The sequence below is a fragment of the Pipistrellus hanaki genome (genome assembly GCF_964339955.1).
Source record: "Pipistrellus hanaki genome assembly, chromosome: 1".
NCBI lineage: Eukaryota > Metazoa > Chordata > Mammalia > Chiroptera > Vespertilionidae > Pipistrellus > Pipistrellus hanaki.
The window spans coordinates 51,580,561-51,607,557 of record NC_140503.1 but is presented as its reverse complement, the minus strand read 5'-3'; the positions used below and the strand labels follow the sequence as shown (position 1 = coordinate 51,607,557).

Here is a 26,997-nt window from a genome sequence, read left to right as displayed (position 1 = left end):
GCACATGCCCTGGTTGCAGTCTCAGTCCCTGGGGTGGGGAGTGCAGGAATCAGCAACCAATGATGCTCTCTCATCATTGATGTTTCTATCTCTTTCTCCTTCTCTGAAATCAATAAAAAAAATATTTTAGGGTGAGGATTAAAAAATTACATATCCCATTGAATAAATAGAATGTCACAGAAATACAGCAATCTTAGAAGTGTTGCATAGGTCTTACTATCATGAAGATATCTATTATTTCAACACTTTTGTTTTTTGCACATAACAGTTCTTTCTATATGTTGATCTTTTCTTGGAGTAGCTTCATATTTTCTTATTTGAAATTATGAAGGTATAGTATACATCTTATCAGCTTGTCTGTACCAGCTTTCTTTGATACTAAATTATCATTTAAAAAATATATTTTATTGATTTTTTACAGAGAGGAAGAGAGAGGAATAGAGAGTCAGAAACATTGATGAGAGAGAATCATCAATCAGCTACCTCTTGCACACCCCCTAATGGGGATGTGCCCCACAACCCAGGTACATGCCCTTGACCGGAATCGAACCTGGGACCTTCCAGTCCTCTATCCCAGCGTTTTTCAACCGCTGTTCCGCGGCACACTAGTGTGCCGCGAGATGTTGCCTGGTGTGCCGTAGGTGCAGACAAGACAAGAATTTTATAATTTTTCACTATTTTGTTTACTTAATATTTCATAATAAAGTAATTATAAAATACTTTCTTTGTGTTTATTTGATTCCTATTCAAGAGAATTACTTTATATATAGTCAATATAGGCACAGAGTTAAATTTTTTAACATTTTCTAATGGTGGTGTGCCTCGTGATTTTTTTCATGAAACAAGTGTGCCTTTGCCCAAAAAAGGTTGAAAAACACTGCTCTATCCACTGAGCCAAACCGATTCCAGCTAAATTATCATTTTTAAAATAACTATTGGATACTTTATTCAGCTGACCCTAGCAATTTTGCACTTTCAAAAATTCCTCTTCTCATTACTGTCACAGATTTCCTTTCAAGTTTCTTTCCTCAATAGTCTATTAACAAAATATATTTTAGTTGTTGTAATAATGATGACCAAAGTTAAAATTGAACTACTAACTCATAATTTTATATTTATTATACTTTGTTCATTCTTATTGAGTTTATAATTATAATACTTGAATATCATATACATATATTATAAACTATATTATTATAATAAGTACTAATTTTTAAAAGTTTCTGCTAGGAACCAATTTCAGCATGCAATAATTACAAGAGTTCCATCAAAAGTTGATGGAACTAAGTGGGCTCAACAAGGGTGAGCCACATATGTAGTTTACCTGTTGGAAATGGCTAAATGGCACTTCCCCCAAACCTGAATAGCATTGTTAACCAGACAGCTAAGGGCATTTTATTGCCTTCTGTTTGCCAAACACCTGAAGGGCTTTGTGCTGTTCCCCAAACTGACAATATCCTTTGTTACCCTACCCTTTGATGTGCATTATTTCCACCTTGCCTTAGGACAAATTGTGCTAAATAAAAGCACAGGTCCTTGGTCAAGGTAGGAGTCTTTCACTCTCTTCAGCTGAAGCTCCTCTGACCCCCAATGCCTTTCAAAATTATCTTTCAACTCGGGACTTTTTAGTCATATACACACAGCCCCTTTCTCCAGAATGCTGAACCCTTTGTAAGGCTGGGAAAAGAACCCCAGCAGTTCCAATAAGTACTAATGTACTTATTAGCTTTTCAAAATGTTTACTATAATTGTTTTAACTTTCCAACTCTAAGGCAAATGCCCTAATAGAACTCAAGATTAATAGTCTTACTTAGAAAATGTAATCCTTAATATATCAGGTATATAATATACCTCATTGTATCCTATTATTTAAATTTTTATTTACTTTTTTTAAATATTATTTTTAAATATGTTTTTTATTGATTTTAGAGAGAGAGGGAGAGAGAGAGAAAACAACATCAATGTGAGAGAGAAACTTGAATCACTTGCCTCCCCTACACACCCTGACCGAGATTGAACAGCAACTCAGGTATGTACACTGATTGGAATCAAACCAAGGACCCTTTAGTGCATGGAGGATGCTCAACCAACTAAGCCCCACTGGCCAGGCCTGTACCCCATTATTTTAAATGTATTATTTTAAGATGCACTAGTCCTTCTGGACAGTGGGGCTCAGTTGGTTGAATATTGCCCCAGGCATCCACATGTTACTTATTCAATTCCCAATCAGGGCACATGCTGGGGTTATGGGCTTGGACGCTGGTAGGGGGTGTGCAGGAGGCAGTGAATCCATGTTTTTCTCTCACATAGATGTTTCTCTCTCTATATATAAAATTCAATTAAAAATCTTTAAAAACAATGCACTAATAAAACAGGGAAAACCTGATTTATGATGTTGCTCTGTGGTATGTAAAAACTTAATGACTCAGCATTCCATTCGGTTTATTTCGGTGCAACATACAGAATATGATGCAAAGCATTGTACTATCAATAATCTTCTAAAGTTACAAAAAAAAAGAGTAATGGAAGTATATTTTGTGACTTTAGAATTGATGCATATTCGACTACATACTTCAGTCTCTCCTCCTTTCCATATCACTCTTTGCAGAATGATGATAAGTGACTGTGATGTTAAATGTATCATCTATTGTCATTTCCTCTCATTTAATTACATTACTTGACATAAGTTAGACATACAGTCTGGCTATATGCACATCATGATGATGAATGATAGTATTCTAGTATAGTCTACCATGGCCATCAGAACTAATTTTATTTACAGCCTTCACAACTCACCAGTCTCTCTGATTTCTAACTCTATATAGAGAGGGAAATCCATCAATCTTAATGTAATGAGTAAATAATTACATTATTGTGACAACAATAAAGTCCTGTTCACAAAAGAAAGAGACATTTTAGTAAAAAATGTAATTTAAAAGTAGGCAAGGCTTGCTCAGCTGGTGTGGCTCAGTGGTTGTCTGTAGACATATGCACCAGGTTTGATTCCTGGTCAGGACACATGCCTGGGTTATGAGCTTGATCCCCAGTAAGGGGCATGCAAGAGACAGCTAATTGATGATTCTCTCTCATCATTGATGTTGTTTTGTTTTTTTCCCCTCTCTCTTCTTCTCCCTTCTTATCTCTGAAATCAATTAAAAAAGAAACCTAAAAATTTATAATAGGCAAGACTGAATATTTGTAAGCCTGCATTGCTGCCTTTATCTTCTAAAAGATCTACTGATGTGCCTTGATGTGTCCCAGGAATTGAAAACGGAAGCCTGCCAAGGACTTTCAAGTGGTTCTCAGGGACCAGACACACAAGGTTCTTAAGATCCTTTGAACACTACTTATTGTTCACTCTGGAAATTTGAAGTAATTTGTGCCAGCCACTAATTTTTTACTATTTTAATTTTGTTTTCCAACTTTTAATATGTTGCATTTTGAGCATAAAGGTTAATCAACAGCTCTTGAAAGCACCCTAGAAAATTATGTTTCCCTAACGGTACATTACTGTCTGTGTGTGGAGGTCTGTAATAGTTAGTGGATTCCACATAGGGTTGTATTTTAACTTAAGTGAGAATAATAATTGGGTGATGACTCACCCAAATCTGGTTACATGTCTTTGGCAGCATTAGAAGATCTGCATACAACCATTGGGTAGCTGATTTTCTGATAAGACTTGGTAGTTAAATATGGCAATTGGTTGGGCCAAATATAATCTAATCTACCTTTTATATCAGGTAATTTCTGAGCCACAAATTGAAGTTTTCAGATATTCTGGACCGAGAAATTTGTAAATAATGTAACAAAAACAGTAAACGAAGCCATCTTGCCTTTGTCATTTTTTTTTTTTTGCCTAATTTAAAAAAGTAAATGTAAAAGAAGTGCTCTAAGAAGAATAGCCACCAAACAAAATAACCAGCATAATTTATCAGTATGTCTGAAAGAATTATATGCATAGAATATGCAGTTTATATGTGAAAATTCAGGATTATGAAGTTTATATGTGAAACTTTCAAGTTTATATGTGTACTTCATTAATCTCAATGTAAATTTAGACCATCCTGGCTACAGTCTTCTTTCTAGAGGTGAGAGTTGGAGAATTCATTCAGTATGATAAATCAAGAAGGATTTAAATATCACATACACACACACACACACACACACACACACACGCACACACACACAGTCTTCCAAAGTTTTAGTTAACTAGATAGATTTGCAAGTGGATTAAGAGAGTTATGGTCCATGCATGTAACATATATATATTATAGAATCTAATAGTACTGACTTTGTCACCAGGCAGCCGTGCCTTCTGCCCACTTGCTACCAACTTGACTTTGAACAAAATATTTTGGCAGGATAAATTTGGATAAATGTTCTTACACAGCCACACACACACACACACACACACACACACACACACACACCTTTGTATACAAAGAATTCAACCTTTCTCCTTGGGTGAAGCCCCATAAAAAGGATAATTTCCACAATAATAATTCTTAAGACTATAGTCCGAAGAAGAGAAACAATTACTTCAGAGTCAAAGCATTTAGAAATAAAGCCTGGCCACTATCTTATGGGATCCTATTTATGAAGAAAGGAAATCTGAATTTTGTAGTTTTGCCTCACATGATCTAAGAATTTTTTCATCACATTTTTCTCTGTTTGGCAGTGACGTCTAACTACAGTCACCCCATTTAACCCTTTTTTTGTTTGTTTGTTTTGTGTTTTTTTCTTTTTTTGCATGTTATATGACCTGTGAGCAGAGTAAGAAACAGGACATTCCTCGGGAAGAACAAGGACCCACCACCAAGAATTTGGATTTTTGGCCCCAACTTATTACACTGATGGTCACAATTATTGATGAGGATAAAACTGCCTACACACCTGTCCTGAATCAGTAAGTACACCATTTTACAAATGAATTGATTTTATGCAACTAAAGTTAAAATAAGTATTTGAAGTTCAGCTTATAATCACATGACAATGACAGTGGAACACAGAAAGAAATACCTTTATTTTGCTTTCTATTATTGTTTGTAATGTCATGTTTAGAATCACATTTCTTTCTGTGAAACCTAGGCCTAAAAAAATCAAATGTCTTCCCTCTATTGGTAATCTATGTTTTATACTGAAGATATCTACCACCCACTGAGTATCCATGTGTCTTGTGTAACCCATATCAGATAACCACTGGTCTGCTTTCTGATACTATAAACTAGTTTAGAGATTTCATTCTTTTTAGTAAAGGAATCATAAGTTACATATATTATTTTGTCTGATTTTTTCACCCTTTTTTTGAGATTCATCCAGATCACATTGTCAATACTTCATCTTTTATTTCTGAGTAATATTCCACTATGTAGATATTCCACAAAAATGTGTATCGATTCAAATATTAGGGTTAGGTTTAGTCTTAGTGTCACTATTATTGTTTTATGTTGTGTGTGTGTGTGTGTGTGGTGTTTTTTTTTCAGATTAGGTGGCTTTGAATATTTGTTTATTATAAGTTTTTGCATAGACACACTATTTCATTTAATGTTGTAGGTACATTTTTAATATTTTATTAAACTGCCAACATGCTTTGCAAAGTGGTTGTACATTGCCAACCCTTAGTATAATTGGACTTTAATTGTAGTTATTCAAATAGTGTACATTGGTAGCTCACTGTGGTTTTAATTTGTGCTCTTCTAAATACTAATATCAGCCATCTTTTTATGTGTTTATTTGCCATCCATATATCTTTTTGGTGAAATATCTATTCAAATCTTTTTGCCTTTTTGCAAATTGGAATGTTTATTTTCTAATTATTGAGTTGTAATAGTTCTTCATATATTCTAAATAAAGGTATGTTGTCAAATACATATTCAAAAATATTTCTCTTAGTTTGTGACTTTCTTTTCCATTTTCTTACTTGTATCTTTTGAGTAGTTTCTTTTTGAATAATTCAATTTATCACTTGTTTTCCTTTATAATTTTGGATTTTTGTGCCCTATTTAAGAAATATTTGCAACACCCAAGTCAACTTGCAACCAAAGTTTTCTTCTGGATATTTTTCTTGGAAGTTTATGATTCATTTCAAGTTTTTGTTTGTTTGTTTTTTGTATATGCTGTAATATAGAGTTAAAGATTCTTTGGGATTTTTTTCATATGCTTATCTAATATTTTCAGCTCTGCTTGTTAAAAAACTTATCCTTCCCCCCTCTGAATTACTTTGGCAACTTTGTAAAATAATCAATTTAAGTATATGTGTAAGTGCGGATTTCTGCACTCTGTTCCATTATTGATTCATACATTGGTAAAGTGGTGATAAATGTCTTCTGCTTTAGTCTGGAAAACTATTTATCCCTCCCTCAATTATGAAAGAAAATTTTGCTAAATAGAATATTCTCCTGTGACAGGTTTCTTTTTATCAGCACTTTTAATATATCATCTCCCTCCCCTCTTGCCTGCAAAATTTTTGCTGAAAATCCACATATAGCCTTATAGAGATTTCCTTTTTTTGTAACAAGCTGTTTTTCTCTTGTTGCTTGTAAGAGTCTCTGCCTTTTATATATTCTTTGTTGAAATCCTCACAGTGTTCATGCATTGATTTCCTGTCATCAGTGAGCATTTTTATGCCCATTATTTCAAACTTCCTATCAGACAAGTCACTTAGCTCCATTTCATTAAGATCAGTTTCTGGTAATTTTTCTTGTTCTTTTCTAACACATCCCTTGCATCTTCACTTTTCTTAACTCTGTGTCCGTTTCTGTATTTTAGATAAAACTGCTCAGACTTCACAGAGTGGTCTTCTCAATCAGTGCAGCCCGAGCTCTGGTTTTTGCTCAAACCTTTATGATAGTCCAAGCTTCTGTCTTTGTTCTTAGTGGCTCCCACCTGAGGGTGTCCCTGAAGGGGAGGAGTGCAGCCAGCCCAGATGAGGCTAATTAGAAGCTAGACCCTGGGGCAACAGCTGGGAAAGAATGTAATTAAGCTCCTTCCAGGGAGAAACTTAAAGATGGGCACTTTTTCCTGCTCTGTTCTACATTGAGCCCAGGAATACAGCACAGGAGCAGGAGGTGGGGAAGAGGATACACCTGCGCCTATCGCAAAGCTGCTTATTTGTTTGCCATAGCCCTGTGTGACATGTGAATGCAAGCCCTGTTAGATCAGAGCTAGGTGATTTGATGACCTGTCTCTCTGGTGGTAGCCATGAAAGCCAGGGCACTAAAGGTGTGGAAATCTCCTTTTAGGAGATACTGGAAATGTAATTTTGTTGTTGGAACAAGCTAAAGGGAGAACATAGGAGAAGTGCCCATAGGCGTTCCTGTGCTCTGGGGAGGGTCAGGCCATCCCCTAGGTGCATGCTAAATTAGAAGCCAAACCCCCGGCATTAGCTTGCAAAGTATGCAGCCCAGCCCCTTCCAGGGAAAGACTGGGAGATGGACATTTTTGCCTCTTCTTTCTGGATGGAGCCTCCAGGGGACAGGCGCAGGAAGTGTTCATGCACACATTGATAACAGCTTCTTTACTTGCTATGGTCCTATGAGTCTTATGTACATAAGCACTGCTGGCTTTCAGAAATAGTTGTTTCAGAACTAGGAGTCCATGTCTCAGATGGGAGTCTTAAAAGTTGAGGTGCTAGGTGTGCAGCCCAAATCCTTCAGTACTAAGAGAAGCTGGGGAATCCCTCCCAACTATATGGGGCTCTGCAGGGGTGAGGGGTGAGGGAATGGGGGGAAAGAGGTTAATAGCAAGTCTGAGACTCAGCCTTGTGTCATTTTGTGGGGAAATTTTCTCATTTACCTGATATGTAGGACTCACTCAGCTAGTGTCTCGATTTCTCTCAGAGGAATTGCTCCATGTATACTCTAGTAGTCACACAGTCAGTACATGCCTGGGTGAGGACAGTTCAGGAGCTTCCTTGTCACCATTTTGATTTTCCCAAACCTATTGTTCTTGAGTTTTGTAGTTTGTGTCTTTTTAAAATTTTTATTTTATTTCATCTAAGTGGTCAAATTTGTTGTCATATGATTACTTAGGACATTTTGTATTATTCTTTTAGTGTCTATAAAATCTGATAATTTCCCCTTCCTCGTCTTTAATATTGATATTTTACATACCTCTCATTTTTTCCTGTCCAACTGGCTAGACATTTATTAATCTTCTGAAAATGAAACATTTTGGTTAATTAAAACTCTATTGATTTTTGTTTTAAAGTAAACTGGTTTCTTTTCTCCTCCTCCTCCTCCTCCTCCTTCTTCTTCTTCTGCTTCTTCTTCTTCTTCTTCTTCTTCTTCTTCTTCTTCTTCTTCTTCTTCTTTTAATTGTTTAAAGTTTTACATATGTCTCCTTTCCCTTCCCCCCATTGACACCTGCCCCCCAGCCAATCCCACCCTATGTAAGCCCCGCTGCCCCAGTGTCTGTGTTATTGGTTATGCTAATATAGATGCATATAAGTCCTTTGGTTGTTCTCTAAACCCCCCTCACCTGTCAGTTGTCTCTGCTCTATTTTTGTTCATCAAATTATGTTGATCATTATATCCCACATACTAGTAAGATCATGTGATATTTATCTTTTGATTGGCTTATTTCACTTAGCATAATGTTCTCCAGTTCCCTCCATGCTGTTGCAAATGGTACAAGTTCCTTCTTTTTATAGCAGCATAGTATTCCATTGTATAGATGTACCACAGTTTTTTAATCCACTCATCTTCTGATGGGCACTTAAGTTGTTTCCAAATCTTAGTTATTATAAATTGTGCTGCTATGAAAATAGGGGTAAGCATATCCCTTCTGAGTGGTGTTTCTAGATTCGAGGGATATAGTCCTAGAAGTGGAATTACTGGCGGAGATGGGAGTTTCATTTTTAACTTTTTGAGGAAACTCCATACTGTTCTCCACAGAGGCTTCACCAGTCTGCAATCCCACCAGCAGTGCACGAAGGTACATTTTTTTCCACATCCTCACCAGCACTTGTTGTTTATTCATTTGTTGATGATAGCCATTCTGATAAGTGTGAGATGGTATCTCATTGTTGTTTTGATTTGCATCTCTCAGATGATTACTAACTTTGAGAATGTTTTCATATGTCTCTGGGCCTTCTGTGTGTCCTCTTTCAAAAAGTATCTATTTAGGTCCTTTGACCATTTTTTTATTAGATCATTTATCTTTCTTTTGTTAAGTTGTATGAGTTTCTGTAAATTTTGGAGATTAAACCATTGTCTGAAATAGCATTGGCAAATATGTTCTCCCATGAAGTGTGCTTTCTTGTTGTTTTGTTGATGTTTTCTTTTGCTGTGCAGAAGCTTTTTATTTTTATGTTGTCCCATTTGTTTATTTTCTCCTTAGTCTCCATTGCCCTAGGAGCTGTGTCAGTAAAGATATTGGTACAATGTATGTCTATAAGTTCCTAAGATGGTAATTCTCATATCTCTTCTACTGCCTCAAGCTTCCTGCCTTGCAGTGTGAATCTGAAGACTTGTTCTCCCCAGGTCTTTAATCAGGAAGTGCTGAGGTAGCTTCAGAAATAATTATATGAATCCAGCAAGTTCCACTTATTCCCCCTGTAGGCATATTACCCAAGGTTTACAGTCTATCTCTGGTCCTCTCCGCCTCCTTTGCCACTGCCAGTAGGCATTTTCATTTTCTCACAAAAGCTCAATTTAATATTGTAGTTAACCTGAATCCATCCACAATTTTATTTTTCACATTTAAATTAAACATGTCTTTAAATATCCTAGTTCATTAAAATAATGCCTTGGTGTCAATGTACATTTAAAGAAAAGAATAAAAAGGGGAAAAAAGAGTGATTCTATTTAAATGGCATTTGGTGATACACTTGTTTTTTGGTACAAGAGAACTTAAACACAAAGGGGAAAATTATCGCCATGAGAAATGTTCAATTAGATGAGTTCACACTCCAAATGCTTAAACTGGCTTTCACCCTTCACTGCAGTGTGATTATATGTTTTAATTTCCCTTGGCTATGGTTTTTGTTATGCCCAGACTTCATGATCCCCAATGACCACCAGGGAGCCGAGTCCGATGCAATTGCAGAAAGCCTGAATTCCATGCTTGCATGGGCTCCATCCCACTCACGCTGACAGCATGGCAGAAGAGAGACAGAACTTCGACAGGCCAAGGGGTTTTATAGGGGTGGTGATGTCACTGCTTTGGCTGACCCTGATTGGTTGGGTGAGGGCTAGGCTCCAGTTACACAAAATGGAGGATAGCTCCGCCCTGCCCCACAGTACAAAATGGAGTCAGGAGTTAGCCTCGGCCCGCCCTGCCCTCTCAGTTTTAACTGGAAAGGCTAGTTGGTCATTTACTAGTAGAGTCCTGCTTAAATCGAGTTCATTCTCCTGGGCTGGTCTCTTCCTGATACTTGTAGTTAATTGTATATCAAGTATTCTTAAATGGAGAATATAGTAACACAAGCTGATTTTTTTTAAAAAATTTAATAATGTGGAAAAAAAGCACAGCAAACAAAATGTCTCTTGAATTCTGGCTATGATAATGAAGCTTCAGTGCATATTCAACACACTGTAACAACACCTTTGCTTTCTCATTTGTGACTCATTTGTGGCAATGAACACACTTTTCTTCAAAGGCAGACTTTGCATATCAAAACAACGCTTCACATTTAATGGATTCCGATTTTATCTGTTGTGAATAATGAATCAGTACTATCAAATTTTGACAGTGGTAGATTGTTTTCCCTATTTCACTAAGAGATTTACAAGACTAATTGGGTTATTAAACTGTTGTGTCTCACAGGATTCAAGGTTTAAAATGTTTGTGCTTTGTATTAATTGCTGCAAATTAAAAACAGGAGACATTCAAATAATGTTGGTGTGGGTCGGTTATTTCATTAAACCTTTTATAAATGATAGATTGTTACAACTGCCTTGAAAATGAACATGTGAAGCTATACATTTAAAAACTTAATTTGTGTGTAGTAAAACCTCACAAATTCAGATTACTATGAGAAGGGGTTAATTTTGTTTTTTAAATGTGAATAATTAGTATACATATATATGTACTTGTTTTGATATATGGGTCAAATTTATATATAAATTTCTACAAGGTTAGGGAACAGTTGTGAAAAGTTAAAACCTCTTTCAGTCCTGCCTGTATGGTAGTTTGAAATTTATTTGTAATTAACATAAACTGTTAGTATGTAGCTAGAAATTTCTGAAGTTTGTGAAACCAGTTTACTCCTATGAGAACATAAAAATTCCCTCTGTAGCCGAAACCGGTTTGGCTCAATGGATAGAGCATCGGCTTAGGGACTGAGGGGTCCCGGGTTCGATTCCGGTCAAGGGCATGTACCTTGGTTGTGGGCATATCCCCAGTAGGGGGAGTGCAAGAGGCAGCTGATCGATGACTCTCTCTCATCGATGTTTCTAACTCTCTATCTCTCTCCCTTCTTCTCTGTACAAAATCAATAAAATATGTATTTTAAAAAAAAATTCCCTCTGTAATCAATTTATTGCCATTAATTTTAATAGCAACTTTTTTATCCTAGGAATCAAAACTAACAAATGTAAATTTCCATTCTGTTTCTATGATCATTATTTTCACATGAGAAATCAATGGAATCTAAATAATATTTTCCTGTATGTCTCATTTAGAGTTAAAATGTTATTCTCGGTACACATTTACTGAGTGCTCACTACATTCCAGTGGTGGACAAAGTATTTACACGTAAAATCTATTTAATCCTTACCACAGCCCTAGAAATAATCCCAAATTATGCAATTTTTATCACCTCCAGTTGATAGATGAGGAAATTGAGTTTTAAAGAGACTAATCCCTGCTCCACTGGGCAAATTAACTAAATAGCAGAGGAGAAATCAAACCTATATCATTTGCATTGGATTGGAGTTTTAACCACTACATAATTCTAGTGTAGATTGTGCAGAGGAAATCACCAAAACTGTGTTAAATTGTAGAAAATAAGCCTTTAGCACACATGCAGAAGGAGTAGACTTCTTAGCCAATTCAAAGAAGAGGCAAAAATATTCAGCTGCGGAGTGTGTTGGAACAAAACAAGTCTGCCTTTGAATCATGATTTGGTACTGGGTATATAGCACAGATAAAATTATACAATTTGATGCCAAAGTGAGAGTGTATATTTGCAAATCTACAAAGGAAATTTGGAGACAGTGTAAATAGCACTCTTACTGGAATATGGTTATTTGTGGCCTGTTAAAAGTTGGAAACAAAATGTAGCCAGCTTGATAAAAAAATCTGCTATGAAAAATACGAGGTGTCTCTCCTCTTTCTCAAAGTACTGATTTGCTTCTTTCGTCTGTAATATTTTGCTCATAGTTTTAAATTTTTTCTCCTCTCTTTTTCACTAGGTAGGTAGGACTAAAGAAATTTGTCTAGGACTAAAAATTGTCAGCGTTTCAGATGTTGCCTCCAGATTATATCCTAGAATCTGGAATTGTTTAAATCTTGTAGATATAGGAATGCCTGTGTAAGCATAATTCATATTATTTGGTAGTGAAAAGATGTTAAGTGAAGAAAAAAATGTTTTCTAATGTTATACAAAATTGGTTAAAGCAAAAAAAAAATATTATTTTCTTCACTTTTCAACTATAAAACCAAAGCCAATAAAATTATACTAGGTAAGTTAAATCTTGTGTCAACAGTAAAATTATAAAATTTATTCTCCAATGCTATTACTGGCTCTTAACATTAAGTGAGCAATGGTACAGTTTGTAGCCATTGAATACATAATATTTTGCTCTTGAGGTTCAGAGATAATGAATCACTTTTAACTCTGCCTTAAGTACAACAGAAGACTTTAGAGCACATGTGTCAAACACAAGGCCCGCGGGCCAAATCCAGCCCGCCAGGCCTTGCAATGTGGCCCGCACCGCGCTGTCATCACTGCACTCCGCAACCAGTTTATGACATTGTCAGTTTATGACTGTTCAGTAAACCATTCGGCCCGCGATTTAGGCTGGATTTTAGATTTTGGCCCCTTCTCTGATTGAGTTCGACACCCCTACTTTAGAGGGAGATGATAACTTGATCTGTACTTTGAAGGAAGAGATTATTTGTGGATCAAATGAAAATTGAGGAGGAGAGAGAACAGACAAGGAAACATGATCATCAGCCTTAGATATATTGAGAAATTATAAGTAATGTGGGTGGCTGGAGCATGGACAGCGTTTGAGAGTAGAGACAGGAGTTAAGCTAGAGTCTAATCATCACTGGCGAGGAAATCACAATGAGTGGCAGTTTTTCTCTGTTAATGAAAGTGTCACAAGCAATTGATGGTTTTAAACCGTGGCTCCAAATATTATGGCCTATGTTCTTAAGAGGTAAATTAGGTAGTAATACAAGGGTGTGATAGAAGAGGAAGGGATGGAGGCACATATACTAACAGGCTAATGCAATTCTTGAGGCAAGTAAGAGTGAAGACTTGAATTAGGGATGTGACAGTAGTAATAGGAAAGGGACAGGCAATTCCACAGGTATGTCAAAGGAGGAATCCACAGGAGAGTAGAAAAGGGAAGATGCTATGGATTGTGGCAGAGTTAATGACTCGATTTGCTGCCTAGATTTAAGATTAAATACTTTTTTGTATGTGTTGGGGGGAGGATTTTTTTAACTAACATATAGGCTTCATAAGAACCTGTGTCACTATTAAGTAAATAAATTAGCTTTGAATTGTTTTTCTAGCATAGAACATTCATTATCTTCACAACCAAATTTGAAATTAGCATATCATAATGAGCTATAAGCAACACTTCTTCTAAAGCAAATATCAGAAAATATCTCAGACCCCAAAGATTGTCTTCTGCATATTAGAGTTTAGCAAGTGGTAGAAATTGAGGTTTAGATTTAAATAGGAACTCTTGCAGAAATATAAAGGTAATATTTTGAACTCTAAATATTTTGAATACAAAATTAGTAGACAAATACAAAAAAAGTAAGAAAATATAAGCTCTGAAGGTATTTTTAATGCTTTGGAATTACTGTTATTGTCATTTAAAGAAGAATAAATAAGAAATAATGCCAAGACACATAAGCTCAATTTCAGATTCTGTCATTGATTTGTTCCATGTTTTAGGATGCATTTCTTAATTTTTAATATCCTGAGTCTAAAATGAAGGCAAAAAAAGTTATCCTTAAGTCTCTTCCAAGTATCAAGTATATAGATATAGATAGATATATCAATATAGATATATAGATATAGAGATAGATATATAATTGAATATTTTCTTCTTTATTGGAGAGATCATGAGCTTTGGAGAGGCAGTTCAAGTCTTAAATCTTAATCACAAATAATGTAAATGAGAATAATAACAAATGTAAAATGAGAATAATAACAACAAATAAGAATTTTGTGATAAATAAATGAATGTTAATTTAATGTTAAGTTCTTTAAAAAAAACTTGCATAGTAAAAGTCCATTGATTTTATATCAAAAGAGATATTACTTTAAAAGCTTGTGGTCACAAAACTCATCTTATTTGGTTTCACAGTACTATATAAAGTAAAAAAATAAAAGTTTCAATGTTTATATATCACGTTGGTGAAGAAAATAAGTAAAAAACAAAACTAAGATTCCCCTCAACCAAGCCTTATAAATTTTCAGTAATTCAACTAATATTTATTCACATACAAGCATATATATGCAGTTAATAATATTTATTTTATATTGTTCTTTTTGCAAAATATTAGAACATATTATGCACACTATTAATCTGTAATTTGCTTTTTTAATTAACCCTGTCTAATAGATATAATTTCATGTCAATACAAGCATATCTACCTAGCTCTTTTTAATAGTTGTATATTATTCTGTGTATTCATACATTGGGATGATACAGTCCATAGAGGGGACTTCTAGGGTACATGAAAGAAGGGTGTGGAGATATCACAGGTATTTGAATACCATAAAAACTGGAAGCCTATAGTCATTAGATAACCTTTGGGAATCAGGACCAACCAAGCCCTAATTCTTAATTTATGTTTACTGGTTTGAAATTTTTGTACCATATTTTCTGGTGTATAAGACGACCCCCTAATTTTACAGTTAAAACATAGGTTTAGGCCTATATTCACTGTATAAGACTACCCCCCACTTCCGAGGCAACACCAGTTCTTTTTTTTAATAGACCGCCTCTCTGACTCTGGCCAATCTGAGCAGGCTTTTTTTCCATTTCAAAAGTCATTTTATATGCCGGAAAATATGGTATTAAAAAAGGCACTATTATTGTAATCAAAATTTCTTTGAGTATTAGAGAGATTATCACTAATATTGCTTTTGTATGTTTTTTTCTTTCTAACTTGCCCATTGATTTCATTAGCCATTTTTCCTAACTTCATATTTTTCCTATAGGTTTGTAACAATTCTTTTCCTATGCATATTATTATCTCACTAGTGGCTGGGTACACAAAATTTGTGCATGGGGCGGTGTCCCTCAGCCCAGCCTTTACCCTCTCCAATTGGGGGCCCTTTGAGGGATGTCCAACTGCTGGTTTACGACCGATCCCTATGGACATCCCTAAACTGGTAGTCAGGCATCTCTCTCACAATCTGGGACCCCTGGCTCCTAACCACTCACCTGCCTGCCTTCCTGATTACTCCTAACTGCCTCTGCTTATCTGCTTGATTGCCCCTAACTGCCCTCCACTGCAGGCCTTATCTTGCCCCTAAAGGCCCTCCCCTGCCAGCCTGATCTCACCCCTAACTGCCCTCCTCTTCTAGCCAATTTGGTTCTGATCGGTCAGTTTCTATGCCAGTCAATGTCTCTGGGCCTATCAATAACCCTGGTGGAGGCCTGGAGAGAAATGCAGGCATGGCTGCTGGCCAGACTGGGAGAGAAAGAAAGAGGCAAATGTTGATCAAAAGCTTCCACAGAGGCAACAGATCAGGCCCTGCTTCTCTCTTCAGGCCTCTCTCTGGCCCTGATTTGCAGGCCCCTCAGCAGTCAGTGCTGAGGCACCAGCCTGCAGTGGAAGCAGTAGGTGCCAGGTTGCCACGGCAACCCAGCTGACTGCAGTACTGACTTCCAGTTGGTTGAGCTTTGGTCTTTACTAGCCTTATGACCCAGGGTTTTTATATAATAGGATTGCCTCTTCTATATTGAATGTTTTTTCTAGTGTGTCATTTTTATTTTTAATGATAGTTTTGTTTTGGTTATGGTTTTGCCATGTGGAGGGTTTAAGAGCACTGATGAGAGCCTTTAAACCACAGTTCTCCAAGAATAAAAATCAACTGGACATTGCTTATGCACTGAGAAAAATCTTGAGATTAACAGCTTGTTTTTAGATCCCTTGTTTTGCAGTTATCTAAATTACAGCTTCTAGATTAAATAAAAAATACAAGTCACTTTCAGATAACTGAGATTCACTGCTCATTTCTTCCACCAATTAATATTTATCCTCCTTCAAAAGTATACACAACTCTTACTTTTTTTTTCAAGCAATTTCTGGGAATGACTGCCCCAGTATATTCTTCTGTGCCTTGTACTCTTAGCCTCATTTTGTTCAGTAGTTCGCACTTATTGCTGTAATATTTTTCTTTTAATTATAACCCATGTTTCTTGAAGTAACATCAACCTTAGGGTAGAAAGTAAAATAGAAAAACAACATCTCCTTAGAATATTTTTGGCTCTTTGCACCTCTGCTTTGATCTAGCTCCTCATTATCCTTTCAGCTACAGTTTAATGTTCTTCATTCTTCTTTTCTATGTATTCTCCATGGAGCTGATCCCCATGTTGCTCTTTTGCTGTTCCCCTGTGGTATCACTGCCTTCTACAGCATACACACAGTTTCCTATCACTGCTGGTGCGTGATAGCAAAGTTCTGAGTCTCCAATCTTGTTCATGCTGCTGCTTCCCATTTCCATAGAGATCACAGGGGTAATCTTCAATTGTAAAAAAGCAGCTGCCACAGCTCCTGAGAACCAAGGATGAGCAGTTGTTGTTTTCCAAATACTTGATATAACAAAACCACTGTTTCCCACAACCATCTCTACTTTTTCACCTTGTAGTTTTCTTCATGAGACTTACCATGATATTTATATCTATGTCTATGTCTATATCTATATTGTTTATATTTAATTCATATATGTATATAATATTTATATTTGTGAGATACCAGACTGTAAAGTTCACAAAGGCAAGGACCATGCTTGTTTTGTTTAGTAGTATGAAATCTGCCATTAGTACAGTGCACAACACATCTTAGGCCTTCAATTAATAGCTACTTATTCGAGAACTAGTGGCCTGATGTATGAAATTCATGTAAAAGTAGGCCTTCCTTCCCCAGCTACTGGCACTAGCTTCCCTCTGGCACTGGGGACCCAGGCTTCCCTCACAGCCAAGGCTTTGTCTGGAAGGTCATCCAGAAGGATGTCTGGAAAGACATCTCATCTAATTAGCATATTATGCTTTTATGCTTTAATTATTATAGATGTTACTTATTAAATGCTAAATGCATTACAGCCATTTGTATTACACTACCTCTCATTTTACTTCTTGCAAATTTATCGTTTTTAGACTTTTCTTTAAATAAATAAAACATTATAAGTCCAATTCCCTTTACTTCTTGCCTAAACATTACTATGAGAATAGAGTTGATATTTTTATTCCCCTGAATTTCTTTATATCTTCACGATATGTGCATGTATTTATTAGAAAAGCATGTCAGATATGTGCTGAACTATCCCCTAGGGGTACTGACTGATTTACCTAGAGACAAAGTCTGAGAATGTGAGAAGCTAGACAGAAAGCAGCTGAAAAAAGGAGAGAGCTGAATACAAGAACAGGAGAATAATTAAAATTCAGGCTCTACAAAGTAATGAATCTAGGTGAACACCCCAAGCATAAGTACAACCTAGGAGGAGGAATAAATATTGATCTGTGTTGAATGAACCTAGACCCTAGATGGATGAAGGTCATCTCTCTCAACCTTAAAAAACTACTATCAGAAGAAAAGAAATTCCTTTTGAAAGATTAATAACTTAATCCAAACACTCAAATTATATGAGCATTTTTACACACAAAAAGTCCTTTATTAAATAAAAAAATAAGCAGGCATTATAAAAGAATAATATAGTGGAATTTAGAGACAGATGTTACGGTAACTATGATTATGATTTTTAAGAAATCTTGAATGTAAATAATTGATGAATGTACATATGCATTTAAGTTTTAAAATATCAATCAACATCATTAGATAAATTGAGACATGGTGGATGGTAAGGATTATTTGATGAAATATACCTTGCTTTTGGTGGAAATTTGGGCTAAAATATTTCATATAGTATCAATGGTTTTTTTCTTATTTAAGGTCATATTTACTCAGGTAATACTTTCTATCTCATTCAGAATTGTATTACTCTTTTTATTTTAGACCCTAAAATATAAATCAATGTGAGAGCTATTTTTCTTTTTTTAAATAATTTTTTTATTGATTTCAGAGAGGAAGGGAAAGGGAGAGATAGAAACATCAATGATGAGCCCTAGATGATTTACGTCAGTGGATGGAGCATCAGCCTGGGGACCCAAGAGTCCTGGGTTCAATTCTGGTCACATGCCTGGATTGCAGGCTCAGTCTATTGTGCAGGAGGCACCCAATTGATGATTCCCTCTCATCATTGATGTTTCTATCTCTCTCTCTTCCTCTTCCTTCCTAAAATCAATAAAAACATATTTTTAAAAAATCAATGATGAGAGAATCATTAATTGGCTATCTCCTACATTGCCCCTACTGGGGATTGAACCTGCAACCTGGGCATGTACCCTGATTGGCATTGAACCTCGACCTCCTAGATTCATAGGTCAACACTTCACCACTGAGCCACACCAGTAGCTTCAATTATTTAAATAAGTAGCTATTAATTGGAGGCCTATTTTTGTTTTTTAATATTTGTCATTTGTATATATGTGTATGTATATATTTACATATAGTATATTGATATATGCATGCATTACATATTTATATAGTATGTATATGTTAAAAAGAAAATGCTATCAGTCTTACATATTGGGTGAGTGTTTACAAAGTTATGAAAAGACTTGGTATATTCTCTGGGCTTGGGCTTGTATTACCAGGAGCCTTATTACAAGATTAAAAACACATGCAGAGTACATGTTCAGCAGCAGTAGGAATCTTGTCTTTAGCCTAAGCTTGTTTAATGTAAAACACAGACCTGCCAAGGAGCTCTGTAGACCTGACTAATGGTCCACCATGGGCCATTTGCCAGAGGAATGAGAAATCTTTCTTAAAATAAATTGTAAGCAAATAGGAGGTGAAGTTATTTAAGCTTGTTACAAGAATATTGCCAACAGGTGAATGTGAGGTATGGTTTTGGTATTACATGGTATCTGCTACTCTGATCCATCTGATGTATCTTTAAAATTAAGACATATGAATATGGAGTGTATGATACAACTGAAAAGTTTCTTTAGAGACAAACATGCTAGGATATCCATCAGGAGCTACAAGTACCATCACATTGTCACTAAGCAAATGGAGTCTATTTCCCTGATACCCAATATTGTTTAATAAAAACATTCCAGTGTGTAGTTTTTTTTCCTACCTAGGAAAGTTTATAAAGAGATATCACAAAAATAGAAGTATTTATGATTTATAATAATTAATGTGGCATATAGGTAAAGTAAGGTACTTTTTGTGGTTTTTTTAGGCACATCCTTGTTTTTGATACATTAATATGTGTTTAATTTTAGGTTTCCTCAAGAACTAAACATGGGAAAAATAAGTGCTGAAATTATGTGGACCCTTTTTGCTCTGGATATGAAATATGCACTAGAAGGTAATTCCAAATAACTATTTTTATTAGAACACACATTTTAGTGAAATCTTTATTTCTTGTTTTCATTTTTAAATGCAAGAGTTGATTAATTAAAACATGGATTGCTTCATATGACAGTTTTATTTTTTAAAATTATTTATTGTTTAGAGTATTACATATGTCTCTTTTTTCCCCATTGACCTCTCCCCAGCCACCCAAGCCCCCAGCACATGCCCTCACTCCCCTAATGTCTGTGTCCTTTGGTTATGCTTATATGCATGCATACAAGTCCTTTGGTTGATCTCTTACTCCTCCCCTGCTTTTCCTCTGAGGTTTAATGATCTGTTTGATGCTTCTCTGTCTCTGTGTCTATTTTTGTTCAACAGTTTATGTTGTCCATTATATTCCATATATGAGTGAGATCATGTGATATTTATCTTTCTCTGACTCGCTTATTTCGCTTAGCATAATGCTCTCCAGGTTCATCTATACTGTTGTGAATGGTAAGAGTTCTTTATATTTTCAGCAATGTAGTATTCCATGTGGTACTACATGGTATCTGCTACCCCAATCCAATGTCGTACAATGTGTATATGTACCACAGTTTTTTAATTTATTTATCGGCTAATGGGCACTTAGGCTGTTTTCAAATCTTAGCTATTGTAAATTGTACTGCTATGAACATAGGGGTACATATGTCCTTTTTGGTTGGTGTTTCGGGTTTCTTGGGACATATTCCCAGAAGTGGGGTTACTAGATCGAATGGGAGTTCCATGTTTAATTTTTTGAAGAATCTCCATACTGTTCTCCACAATGGTTGCACCAGTCTGCATTCCCAACAGCAGTGCAGGAGGGTTCCTTTTTCTCCACATCCTCACCAGCACTTGTTTGTTGATTTTTTGATGATAGCCATCTGACCAGTGTGAGATGGTACCTCATTGTCATTTTTATTTGTATCTCTCAGATGATTAGTGAATTTGAGCATGTTTTCCTGGTTTTATTTTGTAAAAACCTCCATACTGTTTCCCATAGTTGCTGCACCTTTTACAATCCCAGCAACAGTGCAAAAGGGTTCCCTTTTCTCCACATCTTCTCCAACACTTGCTGTTTATTGTCTTATTGATGATAGCAATTCTAACAGGTATGAGGTAATATCTCACTATGGTTTTAATTTTTGTTTTTCTGATGATTAATGATGTTGAGCATCTTTTCATGTCTATTGGCCATTTGAATGTCCTCTTTGAAGAAATGTCTTTTCAGGCCCTCTGGCCATTTTATTTAATCTGATTGTTTGGTTTTCTTGGTGATAAATATGTAAGTTCTTTAGGTATTTTGGGTGTTAACCACTTATCAAATCTATCATTTCACACACACACACACACACACACACACACACACACAAAAAAAAAAAAAAAAATACCCAAAGCCTTGTGAACAGTTTGTTCTAAAAAGTATTCCCACAATAGGAAGATAATTTTCTCAAAGTATTTAAAAGCAATAAGAAGTGCATACATTTTCATCAAATGGTCTCAGGTGTAGGATCATAGTGATATCTTACTTGTAAGTTAATGCTCAGATGCAAGACTACTTGACGGTAGTTTGTTGATTAAAGCAGGGTATGCTGAGAGTGTGGCTATTCATCTGCTCGGGCGTGGAAATGGTAGCCAAAGCTAGGCAGGTTAACATCTGGTCAAAGCTTGCACATGATAGCAAGGCTCTTCACCAGAAAGTTCACTTTTAATAAATCTAAGTGATACAACGCAAAGCAAGGGAATGCAGCTTTGAGTTTAAAAATTCTCTAAATATTATTTGAGCACTCCCACATTTAGAGTGAGAGATAGAACCGCAAACAAGTCAATGGCTTCTGTCTTCTAGGAACTTATCATCTAGTAAGTAATTGTCTTTACATGTATTCAACAAATATGTAGTGAGCCCCTAGAAGCTAAATTCACATATCTACACTCGCTGTGGAGGATACAACAATGAACAAGATAGCGATGGTCCCTGGCCACAAGAACTCAGCAGGCCCCTGAGCCAGAAAGAGCAAGATGGGAACCAGCATGCAGAGCCATATAGCCCATGGTGAGGTGTGTGACTCTCTGCCCAGAGAATGAAGGGACCATAAAGGGACTTCATTAGGGACAGGTCTTTTCAGATAAAGCATTTTGACCGCAGTATGGAAAATAGATTAATAAATAGGGTAAGACTGGTTCAGAGTTCATGCCGCCGTTTTCTAGCATTGCTAAAATGTAAGCTTGCTACTAGGGGACACAGAAGAACCATAAAAATCTTTCCCTTGTTTGGAAAAAAAAAAGGTACACAGTAGGTTATTTTATCAACTTTTCTGGTAAAGTCTGGGTCTACCACCTCACACATATAGAGATTTATCTAATCCTTAATATTACAGCAGAACTGCTTAGAGGGACAAAATTTATATTCTGCAATGCAGTGTTTCTTCTCTGATGTTTTCATCAGTACTGATCTTTCTCTGCCTTCAACCAACCACATCCTTTTTATACATCTCTGCTCTGATTGTCTCTTTGGAATCCAATAAGTCTCTTAAGTCAAATGGGATCCACCAGTCCACTAGCTGGTGGATTTCTTTAGAGAGCAATTTTGCTCCCCTAGTCCTATACCATATATTCCTCTGCCATCCTTGAATGTCTATCAGGCATCTTATACTTTACTAGAGGTTCAGTGCATGAAAATTCATGCACTGGAGCGGGGAGTCTCTCAGCCCGGCTTGCCCCATCTCATAGTCTGGGAGCCCTCATGGGTGGGAGGTGACCCAGTGATCAGGGGAAAGCAACGCCCCCATCATACCTCTGCTGCTGCCACTGTGGGCAGCACAAGCTAGGCTGCCCCTGGTTACCTGAGCCTTGGGCGTTTCTGGCGACTGGGCAGCCAACATATGAGGCTTGTCTGTGCCTTGGGCCAGCCCTGGACAGCTGAGGGGCTGAGGACAGGTCCAGCCACACTGTGCGCCTGCCATTCCCCCCGGCTGGGCTGAGGGGACTGCCATCCTGTGGCTATGGGCACTGCCATATTTGGGACAGTGGGATGGTCAATTTGCATATCCCCTCTTTATTAGATAGGATATGGTCAATATAGAAGTCTGAATCTCCACTGTCAGAACCTGCTTCTTCCCACTGGCTGGCCCCCTTCCCTATTGCAATTATTGGCACCACCATTCATGCAGTTACTTCAGTCAAACATGTAGGGTTACCATGGATTCCTTTATTTTCTCCAGCACACTCAGTTTACTCCAGGTTTGGGCTTTATGCCAGGTCGTCTACTGCCTGGACTTCTCTTTCCACTAACCATCATAGCAGCTGTGGAGGGCTCAGCTTCATGCCACCTCCTCAGAATCAAACATCATTCCCGGGAGTAACCTCAGCTAAGTCCTTTGTATAGCAACTGATTACTATCTTTTACTTATTTGTTTGTGTGTTTATGCTTGTTCAATTGATATTAATAGTATTCCTCGCTGCAATGTATAATTTTGTCTATGATTTTTTACCCACATAGCTATATTGCCTAGAACAAAGCCTAGGAAATAGAAACTACTCAGTAGCTATTTGTTGCATAAAAAGTTTACCAGGTAATTCCAACTCAATGGAGTGGTGATTAGTGAAAAGGGCAGTGGTGGAGACTTCCGCTTGATCTTCTTTTGTTATGTGATCTTGGAAACTTCTGAGAAATCAACACCTTTGTGTTTCTTTCTCCTCACCTGTAAAATGAAAGGTTCACATTGGATCAATGGGCTGAGCAATGGGCAAGGAGGCTACTGCCCACACTTATGAGAAAATTGATTGTTTGGAACTATTCCAAAGTGGCACTGCTAGCCAGGGCACATTTTATTTAAGCAGGCTTATATCTTTGCTTATATAGTGGCAGTGTGCAAATATTGGGTATTTTATGTTCCGTTTACTTATAAAACCGTGTGTTAATTTGAGAAATGTAAGTATAATATCTGTTAAAAAATTTAAAGCTCAAAAAATTAGTATTTGAGACAATGAAATTAGAAATGCTACAAGTAAAGCATCTGTAACTTTGAACAGATGCTTATGGATTATAGATTAATAATTTTGTGCAATAACAGTATCCCAAAATGCAGAGATTGTATTTTCAAAAGTCAGGTCCAAGATCGGTGGTAATTAATAATTTTGTGATTATCTTAGCTTGTTGGAGACAATTTTATTATTAGTTTGACTTTTTTAATAGCAGATTTGATATTTAAATAATATACCATATAACTTACCTACTTAAAGTTTATAGCCCATAGTTGTTATATTTGCTGATTTATACACATTGTCAAGAATGCATGTAAAGGAGTAACTTGGATTGTAGTTCATGGTTTATGCATCTTCTCACACAGATGAGAGGGCTTTTGAGTGCAAAAATTATATATGTCATCTTTGTGTTCATTGAATCTTAACAGAAATTCAATAGGCGCTTGTTTATTTGACTCGAATTGCAAATGTGACAACCCGACACAAAGAACCTTGGAAACAAGGCCAGAACACCTGCCATGTTCAAACTTACAATTTGTAGTATTGCAAGTTGGAAGGCAGCCAGAGATCTGAGTCTGGAAAACCCAATTTCAGAAAGCTTCATCATGTATGAGCTGCACAACCTTGGACAGTTAATGCATAATCTCTCCAAACTTTAGTTTTCTTTTCTATAAAAAGGTGATAAGAATTTTCAGATTGATTGTGAGGAACACCTGACACATTAAATGTACTTTGCAAAATCTAAAGCACTGTGCTGGTAGGAAGAGACCATTGCTGTTATCTATAATAATAAAAGTGTATTATGCTAATTAGACTGAACAGCCGAATGACCTTCTGGATGTCATTCTGGATAAAGCCAGGGCTGCAAGGGCTGAGGCAAGCAGCTGAGACTGTGAGGGCCAAGCCCCTTGCATGAATTTCGTGCATTGGGCCTCTAGTTTCTAAGTAAGGGAAGAATATCCTGACAGAGTTCCAAAACAGTCTCCTTTAGGGTCATTTAAGGTTTAAACTCCTAGAAGAGTGTTTACAAATGCTTGTGAATTTATTCACTACCTCTCCCTCCTTCCCATTCACATAAAGGCTAGTATTTATTGAATATTTATTATTATAATTTTGAGGATTATAATTTAGTAAACAAGAACTTGGAGGCAATTTATAATATCATCAAAATATCTAGATGCCTCTAAGTGACTGAAATGTTGACTTGACAATTCCAATTGACTGCATGTATTTCATTTATCATCTTGGTATCCACAGAACTTCATGGCCTGGGAATTCTTAAATCAGGACATTCCTGACCAGGGCATTGACTGTATAACATATAATTGTCTTCAAAGTCTCTATTAAAAGCAAATCTTGCAGGGCCTCAAGATAGACACTAGACAATGGATTAGGTCCACAGGATTCAGGTGGTTTCCAATTAATCATATATAATAAAAGCCTAATATGCAAATAGACCCAACGGTGGAACCACAGGTCACTAAGATATGCACTGACCACCAGGGGGCAGATGCTCAATGCAGCATTCCACAGGGGGAATGCTGCTCAGCCAGAGCTGGGCTCACAGTTGGTAAGCCCAGCAGCAGTAATGGGAGACTCTCCTGCCTCCACAGCAGTGCTAAGGGCTTCTCAGGGGATGTCTGACTGCTGGCTATCCCCTGAGGGATCCCAGATTACAAGAGGGTACAGGCTAGGCTGAGGGACCCTCCTCCCCAGTGCCTGAATATTATATACTGGGCCTGTAGTAATTCCATAAAAAAGCTCTTGGGATGCCTTAAAACACTGTTTTTTTCAGTTGGGGTTTGTGGCTGAGGTTCGAATTGCATTCTGAATTTGCACCCACATTCAGGGGTAGGTGTGGTGGAAGAGGGGTGTCAAAGGCATCTCTCAGATTCTCAGATGAATTTTGAATATCTGAACAAAGTCACTGAAAATAAATTAATTGAAAATGATTGTTTTGCTTAATTAACTTAGGCAGAGATAGAATTAATTATAATATGTAAAACACAATCATCTTTAAATTGGCATTAGTAAAGTCCCCCAGATCAGTGCTCCTCAAACTTTAATGGCATTTAAGTATTCGAAGGCAGATTCTGAATGAGTAGATTGTGTGTGTGTGTGTGTGTGTGTGTGTGTGTGTGTGTGTAAGGGGTGATTCTCTTCATTTCTAACAAAATGTGAGATGATGCCCAGACATCTGGTTGGTGTGTCACACACCGAATAGCAGTGAGGCTTTAACACTGATATTAAAATAATGTATTAGTTCTGGACATTCTAACTTTTTATCACCAATCTGTTGTCTGCTGCTTAGCTATATTGGATCACACTAGTATGTGAAGATTCTAAGACTGCCTTTGTAAGTTTTCCTGGTCTCATCATTCCAATAAGCACAACTTTGCACTCATAATTTTTATGAGCTATCCCCTGTTGGCTTACATATTTAAATATTTACATATTAAATACTTTCAGAAAGTTCTTTACTCTCCTCACATTTATTTTTTGGCTCTTCTCTCAAAGAAATATACTTGCTTTTTATTACCCTTTATCCAAATACAGTCTCAGGTCACCGTGTGCATTTAGAACATTGCATTGACTTTGTAGCCACAAAGACAATGAGCACATGGAGGCATGGTCACATCTCTCCTGATCTTACTGACTACCTTGGCTATGCCCAAATAATTGACTGTTGCATCATGAATTTATTTCACCTCACTTAGAGGATTTCATACTTAGCATCTTTCTGGTCTACCTCAGACTTGGTTTATTTCATACTTCTCATCTTTCTGGTCTACCAATCAGCAATTTTCTGCTGACCTTCAAGTCTATCCTCATAAATCACTGGTTGTCAATTTATATAGATCCTCATTATTTCATGGAAAAGATTGGATTCTGACTAATATCTATAATAAATAAAACCTTCCTGGAAACAACCAATTGCTTTCTTCTCCTGTTTACTACTTTGAGTTTTTGTTAACTTGACCAGAATGACAGACATTAATTAAAGTTACATCTTTATTCACTTCAAAGACTGTGGATGGAGGGAGCAGAGATTGATTGTGCTTTCTAAAGGACCTACATGGCCTCCTTTTTTACAGCAGTGGTTCTAAATCTGTGTGGTGTTTCTCCCCTACTCCATCATACCTCAGAGGTACAGAAACTTCCATGAGTAACTGGAATGCTGGTGTTTCTTAACCAAGAAGAGAGGAA

General features: G+C 36.6%; 1 protein-coding gene across 1 annotated transcript in view; it reads left to right on the top strand.

The window, feature by feature from the left end:
• Nucleotides 1-26,997, top strand: part of UNC13C (unc-13 homolog C) — a 501,491-nt gene that overhangs the window by 325,191 nt on the left and 149,303 nt on the right. Inside the window, exons 17-18 of the mRNA XM_084880006.1 lie at nucleotides 4,773-4,906; nucleotides 19,713-19,798. Of these exons, the coding sequence (XP_084736132.1) occupies nucleotides 4,773-4,906; nucleotides 19,713-19,798 (220 nt within the window). The remainder of the gene's footprint in view (nucleotides 1-4,772; nucleotides 4,907-19,712; nucleotides 19,799-26,997) is intronic.